The 22,963-nt window shown below is 42.1% G+C and overlaps 1 protein-coding gene across 1 annotated transcript in view; it reads left to right on the plus strand.

The window, feature by feature from the left end:
* The window catches only part of LOC132570097 (atrial natriuretic peptide receptor 2-like), a 62,884-nt gene extending 43,085 nt beyond the window's left edge, over positions 1-19,799 (plus strand). Inside the window, exons 14-21 of the mRNA XM_060236534.1 lie at positions 1,778-1,897; positions 2,871-2,964; positions 6,343-6,430; positions 9,433-9,572; positions 10,211-10,363; positions 12,359-12,457; positions 14,684-14,775; positions 16,646-19,799. Of these exons, the coding sequence (XP_060092517.1) occupies positions 1,778-1,897; positions 2,871-2,964; positions 6,343-6,430; positions 9,433-9,572; positions 10,211-10,363; positions 12,359-12,457; positions 14,684-14,775; positions 16,646-16,780 (921 nt within the window). The 3' untranslated portion in view covers positions 16,781-19,799. The remainder of the gene's footprint in view (positions 1-1,777; positions 1,898-2,870; positions 2,965-6,342; positions 6,431-9,432; positions 9,573-10,210; positions 10,364-12,358; positions 12,458-14,683; positions 14,776-16,645) is intronic.
* The last annotated feature ends 3,164 nt before the right edge of the window (positions 19,800-22,963 follow it).

Genomic DNA, 22,963 nt, shown 5'->3' on the forward strand with positions numbered 1-22,963 from the left:
AGAGCCAGCTGGAGCTGCGTTCCTGTTTGTTCCTGTTTAAAAAATAGCCCTAGAGATTTCCTGCTGGCAGAGATCAGCTCCCCTGGAGAGTATGGTTCTTTGAAGGGTGGACTCAATGGCATTGTGCTATACTGAGGCTCCTCCCCTTCCCAAACCTGCCCTACCCTGTATCAACCCCCAAAGTCTCCTGGTATTTTCCAACGCAGACTGGGCGACCCTAAATCTGGATATCATCTCCTGTGATTGTGGTTGTGCAATTTCAATTAATTCCATACCAGTTTGGGGATGCTTTCTAGTATTAAACCTTCTGCAATTAGAAAGGCAACACAAACAAGCAAAAAGAAGGGGCAGAACATTCCCCCCTGCATTGCTACAATTTGCTGCTTATATGGAGGTACTTTTTTTTTTTTATGTGGTAGAACATTTGAAGCTGTAATCCACTGCCTTCAGTATGAAGCCCATCCTATCCCCTTATTTCCGCTTTACTTCACGTGTGTGATTACCATAGATATAACTGCCTTGAAAGTTTGGTGTAATTTATAAATTGCCTGCTAGTGTATAAACTCTTTTTTGCCCAAATTAAGATATAATGCCTTCGGGGGAACAAAATGAATGAAACAGTGCATGTCATGTAATTTCTACATCTGCCTAAAAAATGCCTAATGTCAATTTAAGTGTCAATTAATTCCTTACCAGGTTTTTTTTTTTGTAAAGTGCAACCAAATCACAGACAACTTATGGTTTTCACAGATAACAGGGTTTTCAATACAAGTGAGAAGCAGAGGTGGCTTACCATGGCCGTCATCTGCAGAGCCTTCCTTGTAGGTTTCCTTTCCAAGTACTGACCCTGCTTCGCTTCCAAGATCTGATGAGACTGGGCTACGCTGCACCATTCCACATCCCCCCTTACCGGTTTAAACTAAGCTAAATCATTATTTTTAAGCCAAAATATGCATGATATTTCTGAAGACTAAGATAACTTTGATGTCAGGCAAATCTCTTATTTACTATTAGCTTACTTTTTGATGAGGCTAATAATAAAAATATAATGATATGAATGAACTTCCAAAACAGAAGGTTTGATAAAAAATAAAATGACATATATGTGGACCAACAATGGTCTTTGGGTCTAAGTGGGAGTTTTGTTTGTGCCGGGGCAGGGGGGTGGGTTGCATGAATTACATCATATTTTTCCACAATGGATGGGGATGCTAGCACCCAAGTGGGAGCTGGGGATCCCCTAGAATTACAGTTTATCTCCAGACTATAGAGATCAATTCCCCAGTAGCAAATGGATGCTGTGGAGGGTGGACTCTATGGCATTATACCCCACCCAGGTCACAGTCCTTCACAGACTCCACCCCTAAATCTCCAGGAGTTCCCCAATATGGAGCTGGCAATCCTGCCTTGACCCCCACCCCCTGCTGGTGGCCAGGCAACCCTATGGGGCAAATAAATTCAGGTGGGTAGCTGTGTTGGTCTGAAGCAATAGAACAAAGTTAGAGTCTAATGGCATCTTTAAGACCAACAAAGTTTTATTGAGGGTAAGCTTTTGTGTGCAGGCACACTTCATCAGTCAACGACTTTGAATTGCTTAGACAATATCTTGACCTGTTTTTAAGCTGTGTTGGAGAAGTGGATTCAGATGAAAACCACACATTTGATGAAGTGTTGGGTCTCCTTTGGCAGCTTGTGGTTAGAGTTAGCATGAGGCAACCCCTCATTACATTGAGCCAGACAGGTGACTTACCATCTTGTGTTGTTTTCCTTCTTCCAGCTGATCAGGAGGTGTAAAAAAAGCAACCCGGCACAAAGGCTGACTTTTGAGCAAGTTAAGAAGTTGTTGTATAAGATGAATCCAAACAAAGTAAGCCCAGTGGACATGATGATGACAATGGTAAGATTCATGGGATAGTTTCTGGTCTAACTAAACACCTATAAAATCCACAGAATGGCCTTTGGGGAGGCTTGAAACATGCAAAAACATTTCATTGGAAATGAAAACAAGAGGGTTGTAAAGAAAGTGGACATAGGAGATGTTTTAATGGGAATAATGAAGCTGTTGACCCTCGTGCCAGTCATAACAACAGCAAAACCAGGAAGCGATGGGCCTCTATTTATTCAGGAGACTCCACAAGTATACATGAAGAGTGAGCATGGCTCAGTGGTGGGACATCTGCTTTGCATGTAGAAGGTTCCAGGTTCAGTCCCCAGCATCTCCAGTTGAAAGATCTCAGGCAGTAGGTGAGGTAAAAGACTTCCACTTGAAACTCCAGAGAGCTACTGCCTGTTGAAGTAGGTAATATTGACCTTGATAAACTAAGTCAGACTCAGTATGAGGCAGCTGCCTGTACATTAAGAAAAATATGATTTCATAAATCAAAAGGAAAATACCTTGATAAGAACTAAATGTTCCAAGAAGGACATCATGTCAAGGGTAAATTAAAAGAAAGGGAGACAGAACTGGCTCTTTCAGATTCCTGAAATCTTAGAGAAGGGGGAAATTTGGGGAGATTTCTAAATTGTTCTCCCCTTCCTGCAACTCCTATTGTATTGTAGTGTATTGTGCTTGAGATCCAATATGATGTAGTGATCAGAGTGTCAGATTAGGATTTGGAAGACTATACCATGAAACCTGCTGGGCATAATGGCTCATATGCTTATCATGATGCAGGTACTTGAAATAGTGTGGTTTGTGATGGCCAAAATTTTTTCTGTAAAGTCACAGCTGTGCAAAACATTTGCACAAGCTTTTCTCCAAAATTCTGACAGTCATGTGAGACAGAGGGGACTGAGGATTCAAAGCTGATTTTATCTCCCAGAACATCCTCACAGAAGTCCCTCAGAGACGTATTTGTTTGTCTCCCTAGATGGAGAAATACAGCAAACATTTGGAAGTGTTGGTCACAGAAAGGACACAGGACTTAGTGCATGAAAAGCAGAAGACGGACCATTTGTTATACAGTAAGTGATCAATACCAGTGAGAATGTTGGGTACCATGTTATGAGTGGAAGCTGCTAAAATGAGGTTTGGCTAAAGAGAGATTTTAGTATACATGAGTGGGTCTTAAAACTTTATCATACTGAGTGCTTCCATTCTGATTTTATCAATTTTTGACAAACATTATTTCTGCCTCAATTACTATTGTGGCATGATGCTTGAAAGGATCGCCAATTAAATATCAGCTATTGCATTTCTTGCTTTTGACCACATGTAACCAAACTATGTACACCATGTTCTTTTTATCACATTCTTGTAATTTTCCATCCAAATGCTTTCAGTTTGGATTGTTTTCAGATACCAGGAGGCCTGCCATTTGTAATCTAGGGAATGGCAGACTGGATTTAGGAGATAGTAAATTCCTTCTGGAAAGAGGAAATAATTCCAATTACCTTGAAGGAGGCAGTTGTGAGACCACTTCTAAAGAATTTCTTCATGGACCCTGATGATTCTTTCAGCTATCAATTGGTCACTAATATCACTTTTGAGGGCTTGAGCATGGGTTAGCAGCTCAGTTCCATACATTCTTGTGTGAAGCAGAGTATCTAAAGGCATTTAAGTTTGATTGCTGGCTAGGTTTGACCTGGAACTACCTTGGATGTCTGGATGGAAGACTTTTATCAATAGGCAATAATCCTGCTGATTATCTTAGATCTCTCAACAGCCTTCATGACCACCAACTTTAGTGTTCTTCTGGGTCATCTTGAAGAACTGCATTAGTTAAAATGATACCTAGCAGGCTGATCTGAGAAAGGGAAACTAATGTTCTATATCAGGGGTGGCCAAACTGTTGCTTGGGAGCCACATGTGGCTCTTTCACACATATTCTGTGGCTCTTCAAGCCTCCACTTCACCAGCTTTGAGATGGCATTTATCTTTTTAAATCACTCCACCAAGCCAGCAGGTAGCTTGGATAATGCATTTAAAGTTGCTTTCTTTACACCTCCCCCTCCTTCCTTCTCTCAAACATCTGACTCTTACATTAAGCAAGTTTGGCCACCCCTGTTCTACGTCATGATATCTATGCTATGGAATTCCACTAGAAATTTCATCCCCCTTGATATTTAACATCCCTATGAATCCCTTGGGAGAGGTCAACAGTCCTCCTCCTACTTCCTGTCAGAGAGTTCCTGCTTCCCAAGATGCTTCAACCAACTTTCAGCTATCTGTTTCCTTGGTCTTTTGAAACCCAAACAGCTGTTTCCTCCCGTACACATACAACTGCTGCCTCCACTTAGCTGCAGGAACATCTCCTCCATATTATGCTGGGAACTTGATCACAGCCATTGCCCAAAAACTAAACTCCACTGAAAAAATACTGACAGCTCTTTAGGAACATAAAATTCTTTTTTATAAGCTCCAGTTCCAGTCTCTTATGACAAGCCTATTCAAAATGATGGGACAGCCATCTTACAACAGTAATTGTTGTCATTCTGCTGTTATTATTGGAAGCTGTCTTGCTTGTCTATTAGAGATGCAGCATATACTTTAATAAATAAATAAATAGGTCTGGGCAGACAGGAGAGAGCCATGCAAACCATTCAGAGTTGTTTTTGAGGCTTCTATGTTGGTTACTTATTCTGTGAGAAGGCTAGCTGCAAATGCTTGCAAATATAAAGCTCAAAATACGCTGTCTCTTCAGAAACCTCTAGTTTAAGAGCCAGGTCAATGGATCACAGCAGGAGATAGTAAAGATAAGAGGTAAAACATAAGAGAGATGTTGTAGGGTATTATGGAAATAAATATTATAGGATATTATGGAAATGGGCAGGGCTTTTTTTTTTGAGCAGGAACACAGTTCTGGTTGGCTTGGCTTTGGGTGTGCAGCCTAATACGTAAATGAGTTCCTGCTGGGATTTCTCTACAAAAAACCTTGTGCCAAATAATGGTGACATCAGGGGTGTGGCCTAATATGCAAATGAGTTCCTGCTGTGCTTTTAAAACAAAAAAAAGCCCTGTAAATGGGTATGAATGTCAGGAGCCAGAATTCACTTTCTTTGGCACATTGGTATTCAGGGTAGAACTATAAGTCTAAGCAGGTGTTTGCATTATATGGGAGATTCCAGATCGATAAAATAACAGTAAACACAGAGTGCTAGATCATGGACCCTGATGTAAATTTACATTGGCTGTTTTGATAACAGTGAAGTGTTCTTTTTTAAAAAAAAATCTTGTATTTTACTGCAGGTTTTGGTTGCATATATTGATTTCACTGGCATAGGGTAGAACATTTGCTATGCATGCAGAAATTCCCAGGTTCAGTCCTTATCATTGCCAGCTAAACAAATCTGGCAGTAGGTGATATGAAAGACCTCTGCCTAAGACCCTGGAAAGTGGCTGCCAGTCAGGCTAGTCAACAGTGACTTTGATAGATAGTGAGTCAGCAGAAGGCAGCAGTAGTCTAACTCAGTATATAACATCTTTGCTATGGGCAAAACTAGACATGACAACATCCTTGTGGCTGCCATTTTAAAGTCATTTTTAAATGCTGCAGATTGGGCCTGCAGCGTGGTGCTCTTATTTTCCCTGCACCTTTTCAAGTACCAAAACAGGGAGGCAGTTTGATGTGCTGGTTAAGTGCATGGAATCTGATTTGGGAGAACCGGGTTTGATTCCCCACTCCTCCACATGCAGCTGCTGGTATGACCTTGATCTCAGCACAAGATCTCAGCAGAGCTGTTCTCTCAAGAGCAGTTATCTGAGAGCTCTCTCAGCCCCACCTACCTCACAGGGTGTCCATTGTGGGGAGAAGGGAGGGAGATTGTAAGCTGCTCTAAGACTCTGAGTGAAGGGTAAGGTATAAATCCAATCTCCTTCTCCTCCTCTTCTTCTGCTACTCGTGCTACTTCAAATTCATGAAGTGTCCCATGTGATCTGGCCACACCACTGTCGCCAGAGTGGTGTGGCTGGATCACATGGAACACTTCATGGATTCGTATTTTTGGACACTTACGAAGAGACTTCCCCCCCCAAAAAAATGTTTGATTGGTCTTTATTTGAATGTCTATGTGAGATGTTCATCCCCTCCATGTAGGGGTTTGCTTTCAGTCAAGATCTTCATTATTATGTCAGATTGTGAGTAGTTCATATGAAGGTCATTTTGATATCACACAAAAAATACACACTGACCTTTTCTCAAAATTCTTCTTTCATTTGTGTAATAATTAGAGCCACGGGCCATCTTGCTGCAGGCCCTTGATGATTTTTTAAATGGCAGCAGCATCCTTGTGGTGGCCATGAGGATGCTGTCATGTCTAGTCTGGCCCTGTGAAAACACTTAATGTACACATGGATTTTACTGATACAATGATGACAATGATTTTGTTTATTACACCAAACAGGCATGTTGCCAAAAGAGGTAGCAGATGACTTAAGGCAAGGGAAACGATCACAAGCTCAGAGTTATACAAATGCTACCATCTTTTTTAGGTAAGTGGGAGCAAAACATCAATTCAAACTGCTTAGCCTGTGTACAGATTAGAGTTTTTTCAGGCATGGACATGTTTCCTCGGTGCTGCAATGTCAATTCCTGTGGTATACATCAGGAGTCCCCTGCCTTTTTAAGCCTGAGGGTACCTTTGGAATACTGACACTGGATGGTGTGTATGGAATGGCTGCCACAGGAGACAGACTCACACAAAATGTCAGGGAGTGATAATTACAGTTAATAACTAATTGTAACTCTTTAACATTATGGGCAGAAACACAGTTTTACAGGATGTCTTTTAAAAGGAATGTATTCTTTACAGCTATTTCCTTGCATTTGAACACACAGTTATGCAGTGAAGATCCTTGTGCTGTGGTGGCAATGTTGCTGAAGCAACTTTTAAAAAACCTGCATGGGCAAAAACTTTTTCATTTCATTTTATTTATATCCCGCCCTCCCCACCAAGGCGCCCTCCCCACTGGCCCTGCCAGTTTCTAAAAACTCTTGGCAAGTGCCATGGTGCAAAAAAAAAAAAAAAAAAGCACTATGCTGGGGACTCTGATATACATATTCATTTTTGTGTCCTTCCAAACCTGGCTATGCAAATAGATTGTATTACACAGCGGTCGTTTTCACACTCACCTCCAGCCGGCGCGACCCCCCTCTTCACCGCGCAGGATCTGCGTGGATTTCGCACTAAATGCCGCGGAGCAGCCTTTTGCGCCGGAAACTCCCATCGCAAAAGCCGCTCAAACGTAAATCGCCAAAAAGCAGTTTTGGAAAAGCTGAAACAAGTCCTGGAAAAGCTGAAACAAGCCTCTATAACAGGTGTCAAACTCGCTTGGTATGAGGGCCGGATCTGACATAGGCACTTTGTTGGGCCGAGCCATGTCTCTGAAGTGAAGAGGTTCTGCAGATGAGATTATCCTACTGTGCTGAAGCCACAATTGGAATGACTCCACTCCCTGGATGGATGGATGGATGGATGGATGGATGGATGGATGGATGGATGGATGGATGGATGGATTTGATGGCAAAAGCTAAAATCCTAAACAAAAAATATCTATACATAAGAACTATCTGCAAAAACATGATAAAAGTATTATGACATAATTAAAATTGAGAAATATTTAAAAATGGCCATTAAGACAAACAAACCTCCTCTTCCCTCCCTTTCACCAGTTGCTTGCAGGTGCATAAGAGCCCTGGATAGCCGAGGTCTTAAGTTTGACACTCCTGCTCTAGAAGTCTGGCATGCAACAGGGCTGCTACAGATAGGTGCACATTTTGGAGTGATTCTCATGAGTGCATGTGATGTGTAATGCAATTTCTCTCAGTTTACAGTAATGCAATTTCCCTCTGTCTACAGTATCTAGTACACTTAGGAAAATGTATGTTTATTGTTTATTTATTCACTGCATTAGAGAATATATCCACATTTGCCCTCTCTGTGCCGAGGAGGGGGAATTGACAAGTTCCCTTAGGAGCAAATTAACTAGACTGGATGAGAGCTAGTCAATTTCACCAGTCCCTTGACCTTGCTGCAATTAGGAGCTGGGAAAATGAAGCAACCTGATTTCTTTTTTTCATTTGTAGGATACATTCCTGCCTTTGTATAGTTATAAAGCTACTGAAGCTGAATGGGAGCAAACATCACATTAACAATAAGGGAGAAATTGCTCTTATTACTCTAGAGAAATAATTGTGCGTTAACAGCGATACATTTAAAAATTGATCCTTTTTTCTGTTTGAGAGGGACCATCATTTAGAATTAGTCTAAATTGCATGTTTCCAGATCCAGCAAGCAAGCTCATTAAAATTCTGCAGATTAATGTCTAGTGATTTATGCTTACATCTCCTTGCCTACAGATGGTTCTGAAGACAGGATGGACAACATCGGGAGATTTATATGCCCAACAGATGTAACTCTAACATATAGATAAGAGGTTATGAACTCCCCTTATAAATGAAGTTGAATTGATTCAGTGCTCTTCTTGGAATCAGACAGCTCTTTATGTTATGTCAACAAATGCGTATCAAAGAATTTTAAGAAAATCACTAAGATCCCTGGATACTCCTTCTGAGTATCTGTCCAACTAAGCCTCCTAAGTGATTTCCTCTTCTACCTCTGCCACTGAAATGAGTGGGAAAGCCTTTCTAAGTGGGGGGAGCTCTGTGTGGCTATTGGAGCTCTTGCCTGCATCCCGCCGAGCAGGTGCTAGAGCAAGGGCAAAACTGGTAGTTTGGGGGACATTGAAGGGAGTGTCAGAACTTACAATTTAATAAGCAAAAACCATCACTGTTAGAAAAGAACACACAATTTCATTCCCTGTTGCAGGAACACACTGGAACTAAAATAGGCTTTAAAAGCTCATTAAAATTTGCCATTAATTGTGGCCTATTAATTGAAAATGGCTATTGCCAATTAATCAAGTAAGGTTTTTGTGGGCTAACACTGCTGTCCTACTCCTTTCTTTCAACAGGCTTGGAGTGTAGTAAATCTTAACTCTGCAGATAATTGCACAATGAGTAAAATACCAATTAATCTGATTAAAGTTTACAACTATATTTGCAAGCAGTAACTGCATTTAGCGCTCTCCCCTTTCCCATGTAATGGTGAACTATTTTAAATTAAATCTGATATTCCCAGGGTTCTATGTAATATACTGCATATTATGCAGCAAAACAAATTTCACCCTCCACAGCTCATTATTAGCCAAGCAGATGCCCTGCCATTAATACTTAAGCTAAGGCTATACTGGGTGCTATGTGTTCAGGGTCACATCCTTATAATTGTGTAATCCACCATTTGGATGGTTCAAAATAATTAAATAATCCTTGTAGGGAATCGTTTGAGGATTTGTTTTTTGGATGGATGGGGATTGCTCAACACAGTTTTTGAAATGTGTCATTAAAAAGAAAATGTGTGCTGGTATTTTAAAACATGTTAAAAAAAAATTCCTTAGCCATTTTATTATTAAGTTCGTTCTTTCTTCCTTTCCAGTGATATTGTTGGCTTCACTCAGCTTTCTAGCACTAGTACACCTTACCAAGTGGTCGACTTCCTAAACAAGCTCTACACTGCCTTCGATGAAATCATAGACAACTACGATGTCTACAAGGTGGAAACTATAGGAGATGCTTGTGAGTGCTTAAGATCAGCCCTTCCAATGAACCAAGTTTTTGTTTGTAAAACTCAAAATGAAAGATGAAAGACACCCCCCCCCCCCCCCCCAAAATGAGCATCCAAACCAGTAAATGAACTTCAAACTCTGCTTGATAAATTTGACACTTTTCTGGTTAAATATAATCTTTGTCCAGTGACCTTTTTAGGGTAGGCTGTTTATTCAGTATATGAGCTGGGAGATGCTTGGTTCAGTTCTTACCAGTCACAAATTTAACTTGGTGACATGAGGCAAACCACAATGTCTTAGCCCAGCATATATCTGTCTAATGGAGTTTGATAGAAGTGGCTTCAGTTACTAGACTTGCTCATGTAATAGATTGGATCCAATGGAATTTCTTCTGATGGAGGGAGCTCAAGCTGTTGTTAGCCCCTCTAAGACTGGCACGACACAGGTGCCTATCTTTCCCCCCTCTGCCAGGGTTGACTGTCCACATGGCTGCTTTGTTACATTAAAACTCATTACTCCACAGGTAGCTGCTCCAGTGCAATCATCTACAAGTTAATTACTGCAGTTGGCTTTCTGGCTAGTAATAAAGTTGGTGCATGAGTAGTAGCTGCAATAATCAAACTGATTTATTCCCTTAATTTTTTTTAGATATGGTTGTGTCGGGAGTGCCCAAGGAAAATGGAATCCGTCATGCTAGTGAAGTTGCCAGTATGGCTCTAGACCTTGTCTCAGTGTGCATGACATTCAGAATTCCGCACAAGCCCAGTATGCAACTAAAGATCAGAGCAGGAATACACTCAGGTACAAACGTCAGCAGAACTGTTGAGGTGCCGTGATGGTAGCTGGCCAATGCCTGTAATGAAGTGTTGACCTTGTAAAGGTGGAATGCTGTTGTTTCACACAGGGTTTTTTTTGCAGAAAAAAGCCCAATAGGAACTTATTTGCATATTAGGCCCAAACCCCTGACAGCAAGTCAGTCGGAACTGTGTTCCTGTGAGTTCCTGCTCAAAAAAAAAAGCCCTGATCTAGGCCAGTATTCCTAGATAAATTTCCAATTTGCCTAGATTTTTTTTATCATTAGAGATTAACTCATTAGGAATCAGAGTAGGGTGGATTCCTGAACTCATAGGATGTATCCAGATATCATCCTGGATGGGGGGAGCAGGAAGTTCAACAGGAAGTACCTAACTTAAGAACTTCCTATTATGAGAAGGGTTGGCATTAATGTTCTTTTGGCAACTCTGTCTCACATTCTGATGTTGCTAGTCCAGAAGTGGCCCACGGTAGCTCTCCAGATGTTTTTTGCCTACAACTCCCATCAGCCCCAGCCAGCATGGCCAATGACTGGGGCTGATGGGAGTTGTAGGCAAAAACATCTGGAGAGCTACCGTTGGCCACCCCTGTGCTAGTCTATGCATTCTTGCAGTGACTGAAACAGAAGTCTCCCATTCACCTATAAGTGTTTGTGTGTGCTGATGCTTTGCATAAGCACTCCTATTGCTGACAAAACATTCTGGTTGAAACACCTCTCATGATGGACTGAAAGATACCCATTAACAGATCTTCTGCCCCGGTTTCTGTTGCCACTTGCTTTGTCCGCTACGCATTCATATTGCAGTCCTAGCTGTCATACTGAAGGCAGGGAGTTGTGGGATGAATGTTTGCCAGAGGCCTTGCTGCCTTCCTTATATTCTGTGGTCAGCACCATTTTTTTTAACATTTAGGATTTTAAAGAAACGTATGTAATCATTTTAGAAACCATCAGTATTTGACAACAGAAATTAACATGTTAGCATATTAACATTTTGTGTTCTCAAAAAACTCAAAAAGACAAGTTTTAAAAATTGACTTGCAAAGTACAATGTTTCCTTCTGCAGATGGGACACTTCCATGGTTTGACAGCTTTTGAACATCAAGTTTAAAGGATTTTTTTTTGGCGGGGGGAGTAGTAAAATAGTACCTCCCAGGAACTAGAACTGAGCCAATAAACTTTTCTCTGTGCTGCTGGTTACAATGATAGCTCCTTCACTCTATCCTTCAGCTAGGCTATTAGCCCAGCTATTGGTGCATGCTTGGGGATGTGGGGGACAGAAGGATTTTAATGGGCTGTATGTGGCCCAGATTTATAGGTCAAACAGGACAGTAAAAACAGATCCCTCTGCTAACAGCTGGAACACAAGGCATAGAAATGCATAGAAATTAAAGCATAGAAATTAAAGCATAGAAATTACTTCCAGTACAAAAATTGCATTTGGAATGACCAACATAATGTTGGCAACATTATTGCTTTGGAAAGAAATAGATGTAACTGATTCAGGCACAGAAACATAGCTTGCCAATGCAGAGGTGACACTTTCTATATAGGAGGGTCTTTCCCTCCACTACATATGTATCCCTCGTATGCCAAATGTTGCCATCCTCTGGCCTTACTCTTCCTCTTACCCTTTCCAATCTTTCTTCATGGTTAAAGACTAGGAGCTGGGAAATCCAGGTTCAAATCCCCACTCTGCCATGGAAGCTTGGTGAGTGACCTTGGGCCAATCACATACTCTCAACTTAACCTATCTCACAGGGTTGTCATGAAGATAAAACAGAGGAGAGGAGAATGATGTGTATGCTGCTTTCGATGGCCATTGGGAAATAAGCAAATCATCTTTCTTTCTTTTTTTAATGCAGAGAACCCTCTCACTAGACAATATCCCGCACTCTACAGCTGTCATTTTATTCAACATTGTGATGAATTGCAATAAACAATCCTTGCGTTCAAAAATTTTTGAACTGTTTGTCATTGCCCAGGGCCAGTTGTGGCTGGTGTGGTGGGAATGAAAATGCCACGTTACTGCTTATTTGGGGATACCGTCAACACTGCCTCCAGGATGGAGTCTACCAGTGAAGGTAACGGCATTGCTGAACAGATCACCATGTTTTATAGATTCACTATAATGTCAAGACATCAATGCCAGTTCTTATTCAATTATAGGAAAGATCTCAGAAATGCTGTAGAAATATTTTTAGAGCTTTAAAGGGTGATGATATTTTTCATGCTGTGAGGAGACCAGATTGCTCCCCAGTTAGGCTTTCAGCTGGTGGTCTCAGGCACTGCTGGGAATAATGTACTTGCTGCTCCCTTTTCTTCTCCAGTGTAAGGCAGTGCCAGGAGGGTTGAATAAAAATCTTCATGTTATTTGCTCTTTTGAGTCCACCAGCGTTGTTCAACCTAGCTGGTCCAAATGCAAGCTTCCACTCATAACTGCATCCTTGAGGATAATATACCGTATTTGAAACATATTCATATAAGCTTCTTTGTGATCCACAGTATTGAATAGGATTTCTTGCTTTCTTTGGATGGTGCTTACTGTCCCCTTGGTTCACAGCAATGATTTTCAGTTTAATCAAATATATTCTTCATTCTCCACTTCTGGACGAGGGCCCCGCTCCCTCAAAAGGAGGGAGGGAGAAGGGGCCAGCCAATCCCACACTTCACACAGCTTGGCTAGGCACCTCCCACAACTCTACCAGGTCTGGGCATGGCCATATGCATGCTTTGCATCTCTTGTGAGATGGGTATGCCTTGTTCAGGCTGAAAGCCTCCTTCCCTGGGCCAGGTGCAGCTTGAAAGGGCTGACAGCTGCTTTCCCCAGACTGCGTATGGCCCTTTTATTCTGGGTTGGATGGGCCAAGGAGGGGGGCAGGCCTTTGGTCCCCCAGGAAATTCTCCCATGGCTATAATGGCTGCTCAGCCCTTGTACTCCTTGAAAAGGGAATGGCTTGAAACAACTTCAGTGTAAAACCAAATACTAAAACATCTTGTACAGCAGCTTCTAAGCCTCGCTCCACAACAAGGCAAACCCACAAATTACCAGTTCCCTTATTGTTATTAAATTCAATGGGATGGGTTGGATTCAACAACACCATGTTTCTGAAGCTGCAGGGACTTTCACGGCTCCCTGGAGGACTATTTGGTGCAGTCATGGAAAGGGGAAGCCATTCCATGGGTGGAAGTTCTCGCACTCTCAGAAATGCACCATTGGCTCCATCCCCTGTGACTCTAAAGTGTAACTCGTATTCCTGCAATACTGCTTTTCACTTGATTACACTGTGCTCATCCCAATGGAAAATGGGAGAGTGAGAAACCTTTTCAATGGTTCAGGGGTCTTTAGGGCAATCTCCCATTTTCTGGCATAGGGCTGCTTGCCACAGCATACCTCTCTCTTGCTGCTTTTGATTCAGCCACTGCTGTTTCCTAAATGATACTGAAATTAATGGCAGTGAATTGTTCTGACAGGTCAAAAGCCAAGTGCCACCTCACATGGTGGTAAGTAGTACTTCAAGTAGTCACCTCTCATTTTCTGCTTATAGAGACTCCTGTCAGGTATCTTGCAGGTCACAGGTAGCTCAGGGATGGAGGCAGGAATGGGTTTGTGGGTAGGCAGCTGGCCATCCTTACCATATTCAAACCAACATCTATTCCCACAGAAGCAGGAAGAACTTCAGAGAAGAATATTAAAATATTGGGCCTAGTCTGCTCCTGCTCAAGTCCCATTAGAAGTACCATCATCTTGCACAATTGCCATTAATTTCAGTGGAATGCACAGGAGAACTTCTTGGTGGATCATGGCCATTGCCCCACTTTTTTGGTTGTCCTCCTCTTGTGTTTAAACAGCAGCTTGAAACTCAGAAACGATGCTATGCTCTATCATTTTCTCCATGCTAGGCTGCTGCTAAAATAAGAGGAGGAGGGCAGGTAGAAAAGTTGTCAGCTTTAAGGGAAACTGCATGGAAGAGTCTTCACTGGTAGATGGAAAGGTTAACTTGTCATCAGCTCTAAGGAGCAAGGATATAGCTGGAGAGATATGGTATGGACACTTTGTTGATAGCTGTATATGCATGTTCTGAGAGGCCTCAAAAAGACACTGAAGAAATCTTGGGGCTCCTCTGTGAGATCAATGGGCAGGGCTGTAGCAGTAAGCACATGAAGGGGTACTCTGTGTTACAACACTGTTTCTGAGGCAAGCGAAGTGGTCACTCTCTGTGATTAGAGTATCTTTTTAAAATGGATACAGACTTGTGAGGTGGGCAGTATAGCATCTTTCAAAATTTTTTGTCTCTTTTCCCCTTCAGCTCTGAAAATACAATGTAGTTCAACTACATACCAGCTGCTGGAACAGATTGGAGAGTACATATTGGTGTGCCGAGGGAATTTGCAAGTCAAAGTAAATATGGGAGTGTTTGTGTTCAGGCTTTCCTGAGGGGTGGGGGGAAATGAGCCACAATCCCCTGGGAGGCTTCCATTCTAACCCCTGAAATGCCAGCATTTATCTCAGTCATAAATATAGCACTTGGTTTGGGATTCTTCCTTAAGCAGCATTTCTACTACAACTAGAACTTGGGTTAATGACTGCTGAAAACAAATCCATGTAATACCTACTATTAAGACCAATGGAAATTGTACAACACACTGTGCAAGCTTTGAGTTCTCTATAACTTTCTTCAAGCTGGATGGTTAAAAAAATGTATAGGGGAGAAATGTTTAATGTTAACGATTTAATGTTAATGTTTAGGGTGCCAGGCAGGTGTAAATGGATCCAGCACTACTGTATCCACTCAGACCTCAAAATCTCCACTTAAAAGGATCATTCAGTAAATCATGTGAAAGACCTTTGCATGAGACCATGGAAAGCTGCTGCTAGCCAGAGTAGACAATACTGTCCTTAAGAACATAAGAGAAACCATATTGAATCAGGCCAATGGCTCATCCAGTCCTACACTCTGTGTCACACAGTGGCCAAAACCCAAGTGCCATAGTAGCCAAAACCCAGTGATGCCAGAACTCCTGAAGCCCTCCCACTGTTGCCCCCCCAAGTACCAAAAATACAGAGCATCACTGTCTCAGACAGTGATCAGGCTAGTTCTGGTCCATGGGCTGTAGGTTTGACACCCCTGCCTGAAACAGTACCCATGACTGCAGAGGTGAGGCAGGTAGTAACCTGAGACAGGGGCTGTTCAGTGGTGGTGTCTTACCTGTGGAATACCTCTCTCTCTTGAGGCACATCTGGTGCCTATTTTACAGTTATTTTGGTGCCAGGTTTGGGGCCAAAACATTTATTTATACTCCGGTGCAGGGGTCGTTTTGTAGAAAAATAGGTAGTGGAGCTCATCCAGGAATTGTTATGGAGCTGCACCTACTGTTCAATGGACAAAGTGGGGAGGAAGAGAGAGAACCCTTAGAAAGGTTCAGGAGCTGCGCTCCTTTGAGCTCCTGCTGAATCCAAGGTCTGCTCAGGGGTAGAAAGAGTGTTCTGTCAAAACAGTTCCATCATCATTTTGGTGTGTTTTTTTAATGGCCTTCTTCTGGATTGATTGTTGAACATTTAGTTTTAAGCCCCAACTTGTTTTTGCTGTAGGTCATTCTTATGGTTTTTATGGTTGATTATATTGTTTTTACTTTGTGAGCTACTTTGGGTAGTTTTCCAGAGTGGCAGAATATAAATCCTCTGAATAAATAATTAATCCCTACTTGCCCTGAAATTTAATTGGTAACCTTTGCCAATCATTTTCTCTGATTGCAAGCAACCTACCTTATATGGTTGTTGTGGGGATAACATCGAACTATGAAAAACCATGTGCACCACTGTGAGTTCCTTGGAGGAAGGGAGGGCAAAAAATAAACCAAATAAAATTGGTTCCAGCCAGAGCAGCAGATTAAGGAAGTTTTAGTTGATTTCCCACTTGCCTTTTCGTTGATCAGTCTTCACTGTAATTTTGTTATATCTTTTGAAACAAAGGAAGTGCAAGCAGCAAAGGACAGCTTCTATTCCTTTTGATGTTTCCTTTTACCTTTTCTGTCACAGCCACACACAAGAACTCAAATATCATTGGGATATCTTTTTGGTCCTTAACTTGCAATCCTTACTTGTTAAACTGCCATTTTGGTTGATTACTCTGCCAAACCAAGCTTGCAGCTAATGATGTTAAAATAGTGACACTAAAGCAGCCATTACTTTGTAGAGCTGACATACAGAGAGAATATTCTTGAGGGAAACTTGTAGTCACTATTGATATGCATTCTGTTTCTCTTTTTAGGGGAAAGGTGACATGATCACCTATTGGCTGGAATGCAAGAAGACTGGTGCCATTCAACAAAAAACTCTAAGTCCTTCCATAGCTTCTTGGTCCTCTAACCAAAATGCTTTCCATCTCATCCCTGGAACTGTGTAGAACAAACCCACCATAAAGGATCTGGGCCTGCCAGTGGCTTTTGCTGGGCTTGGCCCCAGTGAGTCTTCACTCAAATGCCAAAAGAGGCCAGAAATGCCCCTTCCCCTTCCCCCTGCCTTTTATTGGTAGAAACCAAGGCTTGAAGGCTGGCAATATTGTTGTCATTACTTAGTAACAACACAGTGACCACTGAAGAGGGCATTCATTTCTAAAATGTACAGGTCCTGTAAGGTTAACCTCTATTGTATTTTTTTTAATTCAGATTTTTTTGCCAACCTAGCACTTTTCTCAGGTTGGTTAAAAGATTGGCATTGTCTATGGCCTCAGTCTCTCAATTTAAGTATCCACAGATGGGGCCATGTTGAGAATTAGATATATTGATATAGTGGTATTAAATAAGATTATTAGAAAATGTGAGGGTGGGTATTATCAATATGCTGATGACATCCAGGTCTGTATGTCTGAGCACCCAGATGCTGCTGTCCTGAAACAGTGTCTTGATGTTGTGGTTCAAGTGGCTAAGATAAAAAAAAAAAAGCTGAAACTCCATTCAGATAAGATGGTGGTGATGGTGACTGCTAAAGCTGATTTCCTTCAGGTAGGTAATTTGTTAACCCTAGACGAAGTAAACTGTTATAAACTCTTAGAAAAAGCAGAGAGTTAGGAGAATTCAAACCTGTAATCTGAAAGACTCTTTAGCAGTGTTGCTCAAAGCACCTTTTAACAACTATAGCTGATGCATCCACTCTTTCCCTTTGGATTCACCCAGCTTGGCTATACAAATCCATGGTTTTCTAACCTTACAGCTGGGTTACTTTAATGCCTTTAAAGTCCACTTGGATGATGAAAAGACAAGTGAGACAGCTAGAATAATGGTGGAGAAAGACTCATGACAAATCTAACAAGTTGCAGTACAGAACTCCATGGCAGCAAAGAAACACTATTTTCCCAACACTATTACATACACACAGTGTAGACCTATGGGATTTTTTCTGATTGATCAGGGGCCTATGGGAGAAGGTAGACTGTTCTGCATCTCACTATAACTGTTTGGCTCAACAGTTTGTGGATAAATTCTCCTGCATCCATTCTGATTTGAACTCTCTGTTAGCAGTGACAGGATCAGATGGTCTCAGAGTGCTGACTCGTTCAGCTGTGTGGGATATCTTTTAGCTTATTCAATCTGAGGATGTGGACAGGATTCTTGGAAGCTTGAGGCCTACTATCTGCTTGTACGATTTGGGTACTTCTTGGGCTGCTTAAGTGTGCATGGAGTGGGGACTGGTGGACTGGGTCTAGGAAGGCAGAAAATGCATCTTTGAGAGAGGGGGTGTTCACCCTGCCTTTAAGCAGGCAATAGTGTGCATACTCTTAAAGAAACCTACTCTAGATCCAGGAGAGTTGAATAACTATTGCCTAATCTCAAATGTACCATTCTTGAACAAGGCAATTGAACAAACAGTGTCTGGCCAGCTTCAACGATTCCTGAATGAAGCAGATTCTCAATCCATTCCAGTCTGGATTCAGGCATTATGAGACTGAAACGCCTGCCCTTGCTTGCCCTGGTGGATGACCTGTGTCAGGAGATGAGCAGGGAGAGTGTGACCCTTTTGAGTCTCCTAGACTTCTTAATGGCTCTTGATACCTACCGTTAATCATGTTATGCTTCTGGTCTGCCATTCAGGGTTGGGACTGGGAGTGAACATTTTGCAGTGATTTTGGTCTTATGCTGAAGCTAGGTTTCTGAGTGTGGTGCTGGGAGACTGCTGCTTAGCCCCTTGGAATTGGCCCAATTGGATAAACAGGTGGCAGTAGTGGCCTTGCCACTATGATGCATGTCCTAGTAACACCTAGATTAGACTACTGCCATGTACTCTGTGTGGCTTGCCCTTGAAGATTGTATGGAAGTTACAGTAAGTACAGAATGCTGCACCCAGAATACTGACTGGAATGATTGTAGGGACCATATCAGTCCAGTCTTATTCCATCTACATTGGCTCCCAATTTGCTTCTGAGGCCAATTCAAGGTGCTTTTAAAGCAAACCTTTAAAGCCCTATATATGACCAGACACTGTTCAATTGCTTTGTTCAAGAACTGTCCATTTCAGATTATGCAAGAGTTGTTCACCCGTCCTGGGTCTAGAGTAGGCTTCTTCAGGACTACCTGCTCCCATAGGAACCTATCAGACTATCGTGATCATCTTCAGAGGCTCTGCTTTGGGTGCTCCCACAATCAAACAGTAGCAACCTGAGAAAAGGCCTTCTCATTTGTTGTGCAAAAACTCTGGAACTGGCTCCCCAGAAAGATTCATTTGTCTCCCTCTATCTTAGATCAGCAAGTGAAGACTTTTTGTTGTTGTTGTTGTTACCTTTGGCATTCCCTCATTAACTTTGTCCCTCTTTCCCTGTTTGTGAGTCTGTGTGCTTATGGGTTTTAATTATGGTGCTTATGGGTTTTTAGTTTTAGTTAACTATTTTAGTTAACTATTTAAATATTTTATATCTGCTTATTTTAAATGCTGTTTAAATTTTGATTGTGTGCTGCCCTGGGGACCCTAAGCCGAGTAGAAAGATAGCATATCAATGTTTTAAATAAATGAAATATGTAAAATGTGGAAAGAACAATTAGTGTAAAATGTGGCAGCCTATTTGTTGTTTGGGGGTTATTGTTAATTACACAAACACTTTACGTTGTTTCTGAATTAAAGAGCAAAGTGGGGCTATGTATGGAAACTACTGGCAAAGCTTGAGATGACTTCCTGTTGAGGAACTGGCTCATGGTGGAATCAAAGATGGAGTGATTCTCTAGCTCTGTTGTGCTGAGAATACTGAAAGTGCTGAAAAGATCTCTCAGTCTGAAACCAACACTCAAGAATATCAGCTCTGGCAGAATTGTGTAATGTATGAAGGAGCTATGTAACCACTATGTAAAGTGTGAAGATACAGAGAAAAAGAAATAGAATTTTGTAGAAAGTTCATGTGTTTGCATAACCATAAAGGTTCCTTGCACTGCCTACTAGATTCACCTCAGTGATGCATCCCTTTAGCTACATAAAGAACAGAATTCTCCTTTCACAGAGAATCTCAAAAACATTCTGAGTCATTGTGGAATTCAGAACAATAGCTGTGTGCTTACTGGTTGTCACGAGCTCTCTTTCATTCATAGATGGTAGCTGCTCTTTCATTCAAAAGCACTTGTTATGACGAATAATTTCTTATGTTACAAAGCACATGAATTCACCACTGTGGTGGGATCTTATTCAAGCTCCATCAGTGGCAGTTTGCTATCAGGTCAATAAAAAGAATCCTGCTGGATTAGATGAAAGACCATCTAGTCCAGTATTCTGATTCCTGATTTTCCTGCTTTGCCCAGCCAGATGCTTCAGGGACGCTCACAAGCAGAGCATTAAGAGAGGATGCAGTATTCAGAGGACACTTTCCTGTCTATAGATAAAATGTCTACCTGACAGAGCACAAATGACAGACAAAACTGTCCGTGGCTGCGATCACACACACTAAATAATGCACTTTCAATCCACTTTCTGTGGATTTTACAGTGTGAACTGGCAAATCCAGTTGGAAAATGCATTGAATGTGGATTGAAGGTGCATTATTTAGTGTGTGTGATTCAAGCCTGAATCTCCAAAGCTTTGTTTCACTAGAGACTTCGTCCAGCTTTCTACAATCAGGGATTGCAAATACCACATGAACAGAGTCACAGAAGATATGGCATGCTCTTTCAGAGGACATGAAGAGAGCTTCTGTGCTGTCAGCTTCCTGGTATGATAGGAATCTTCTTAGATGAACCTGGCATGAAGCAAGAGATGATCCATGCTGAGTTTACTATAGAGGAATGTGGTTTTTATCCTGCCTATTTATTTATTTCAAACATTTATATGCTTCCACTTTATACAGCTGGTCAAAGTGGATCACAATATAAAACAAGGTAAAACAATTTAAACATAATCATTTAAATCCACAACCACTGAAATCCCAGCCAGTAAAGCCCCCCCCCCCCCCCTGAGGATGAAAATGGCATACAAACCCAGAAACAAAATATTTGGCAACATCAGCAATTCTCAAAGCAGTCCTCAGACTAAAAGCAAATTGTAAGAACAACTGGAAGGTCAAACCCCTAACTAAAAGCTTGGGTGAAAAGAAATTTTTTGGCCTAGTGTCTGAAGCAGAGTAGAGTTAGGTACTAGGCAAGTGTCAACCTTTCCTTCAAAGAGCTTTGGGCAGAACATCCATTCTCTTCCCATCACTGTTTGGCTCTGAAAGCAGATCTGAAAGATAGTGACTAACCAAGATTACCCAGTAAGCTTCATGACAAGATAAGGTTGGTACTTTCTTGTCACCTCTTACCCCTTAATCTTTAGCATTTCTCACACAGAGAGCAGGAGTTCCTGCATTATGTCCACAGATCATGCTTATTTTGAAGAGAAAGAGGAGTTGGATTTATACCCCACCCTTCACTCAGAGCAGTTTACAATCTCCTTCCCTTCCTCTCCCCACAACAGACATCCTGTGAGGTAGGTGGGGTTGAGAGAGCTCTTTTGAGAACTGCTCTTGAGAGAACAGCTCTGCTGAGAACTTGTGGCTGACTCAAGGTCATACCAGCAGCTGCATGTAGAGGAGTTCTGGTTCTCCAGATCAGACTCTTAGCCACTATATTGAACTGGCTCTCTAGTTTGAGCACAGCTCATGGTGTTCCTGGGGCTTTCCCTTTTAACCAGGTTAAAAACAAACCTCCTTTTGATTCTGTTCAAAAAACAACTGTGAGGTGACTGCAGATGGAACGCCCATGGGGATGCTCTTCCCACATTCACTATGGGGAGGGGGTGGAGCTAAGTTCTGCTTTCCAAATGGTGCAGGGCAGCTTACTGTTGCATGCCATTAAGCTCTTTAAAGAGGTTTTCCCTATTTCCCTCCTGAGCTGCCCAGCACAGTACATCATGGCTTGCTGCGGAAAGTAAGAGGAAGGAGGGGTGGGGGTCTGGGCTGCATGACAGTGGGAAAGGGAGGAAGAGGGTTGGGGCCTGTGGCTACTGTGGCAGGGGCATGTCTTCATGCCTCCATCGGGATGAACCCTTAGCTTGACAATCTCAAGTGGTTCTGATGTATTAACATCTGGATGTTTTCTGCATTGAGAAATTATGCTGCCCAGGGGTGGAATTCTATCAGGAGCTCCTTTGTATATTAGGCACACACCCCTGATGTAGCCAGTCCTCCAAGAGTTTCATTTGGTTTAGTCTGTGTGGCAGCTCTGGGAAAAGTCTGTCCAAACACTTTCTACTGGCTTAGATCATTAGAAAGCACTTCCTTGGGGGCACCTTGCTTCAGGAGCTGTATCTTGGACCCCATAAACCAAATCCTTACCAAACTTGGGGGGCAGAAAGGAGTCAGCCAGAGATCCCCTGCAAATTTGATGTCTCTAGCATTCCAGTAGGGCAATCTACATGAACTGGTTCACGAGGCAGCTAACGATTTTTGACAGTCCATGGTTTGTGAATGGGGCACATTATGAACCGAACTGCATTTTCCCGGTTTCGTGCCCATCCCTGTTTGTAACACACATCAACCTTTGTCCCGGTCTCATTCTTGGCTCTCGAGTTTGTGTGGGGCAGGGAGCAAGCACAGAACACTCGGCCCCGCTCCAGAGATGCCAATGTAGGATCCAGAGGTGGGGTGAAGAGCCTCCTTGAGGAGCCCCACACAGAAGGTAGGGAAGCACTAAATGCAGAATTGGTCAGTTATTTGCATTGAAAATGATATGCAGCTGTTGGAAGGCACACATTGTGGCACACTGCCAGTCATTAACAAACAGGAACAACTCCTGGTCCCCTGAAGACAACTCTTAGCTGTGACTAAGGGAGTGACTGTTAAGTAGCCTGATTTCCCCCCTCCCCCTGGAGAGTTTTTATTTACTTGCATTGGATATGCGTAATCACTGCACTGAATCCCAGCAATCAGCACTAGGAATGTACACAATTGTTTTATTTGGATTTTATTCATTTTCTGTGCTGATCATTTTGTTTGGATTCTTTAATAGCATCACGTTGAACTTTCAGATTAAATTGATTTGAGAAAAACAGTAACTTCCGTTACTCCACTGCGATCGTTTTCCAAAGGATCATTCCCATCACCTGAGGGAATCATCCCTGCCAAATTTCAGGCAAACAG

Source organism: Heteronotia binoei, chromosome 4 (genome assembly GCF_032191835.1).
Source record: "Heteronotia binoei isolate CCM8104 ecotype False Entrance Well chromosome 4, APGP_CSIRO_Hbin_v1, whole genome shotgun sequence".
In the NCBI taxonomy this organism is placed as follows: domain Eukaryota; kingdom Metazoa; phylum Chordata; class Lepidosauria; order Squamata; family Gekkonidae; genus Heteronotia; species Heteronotia binoei.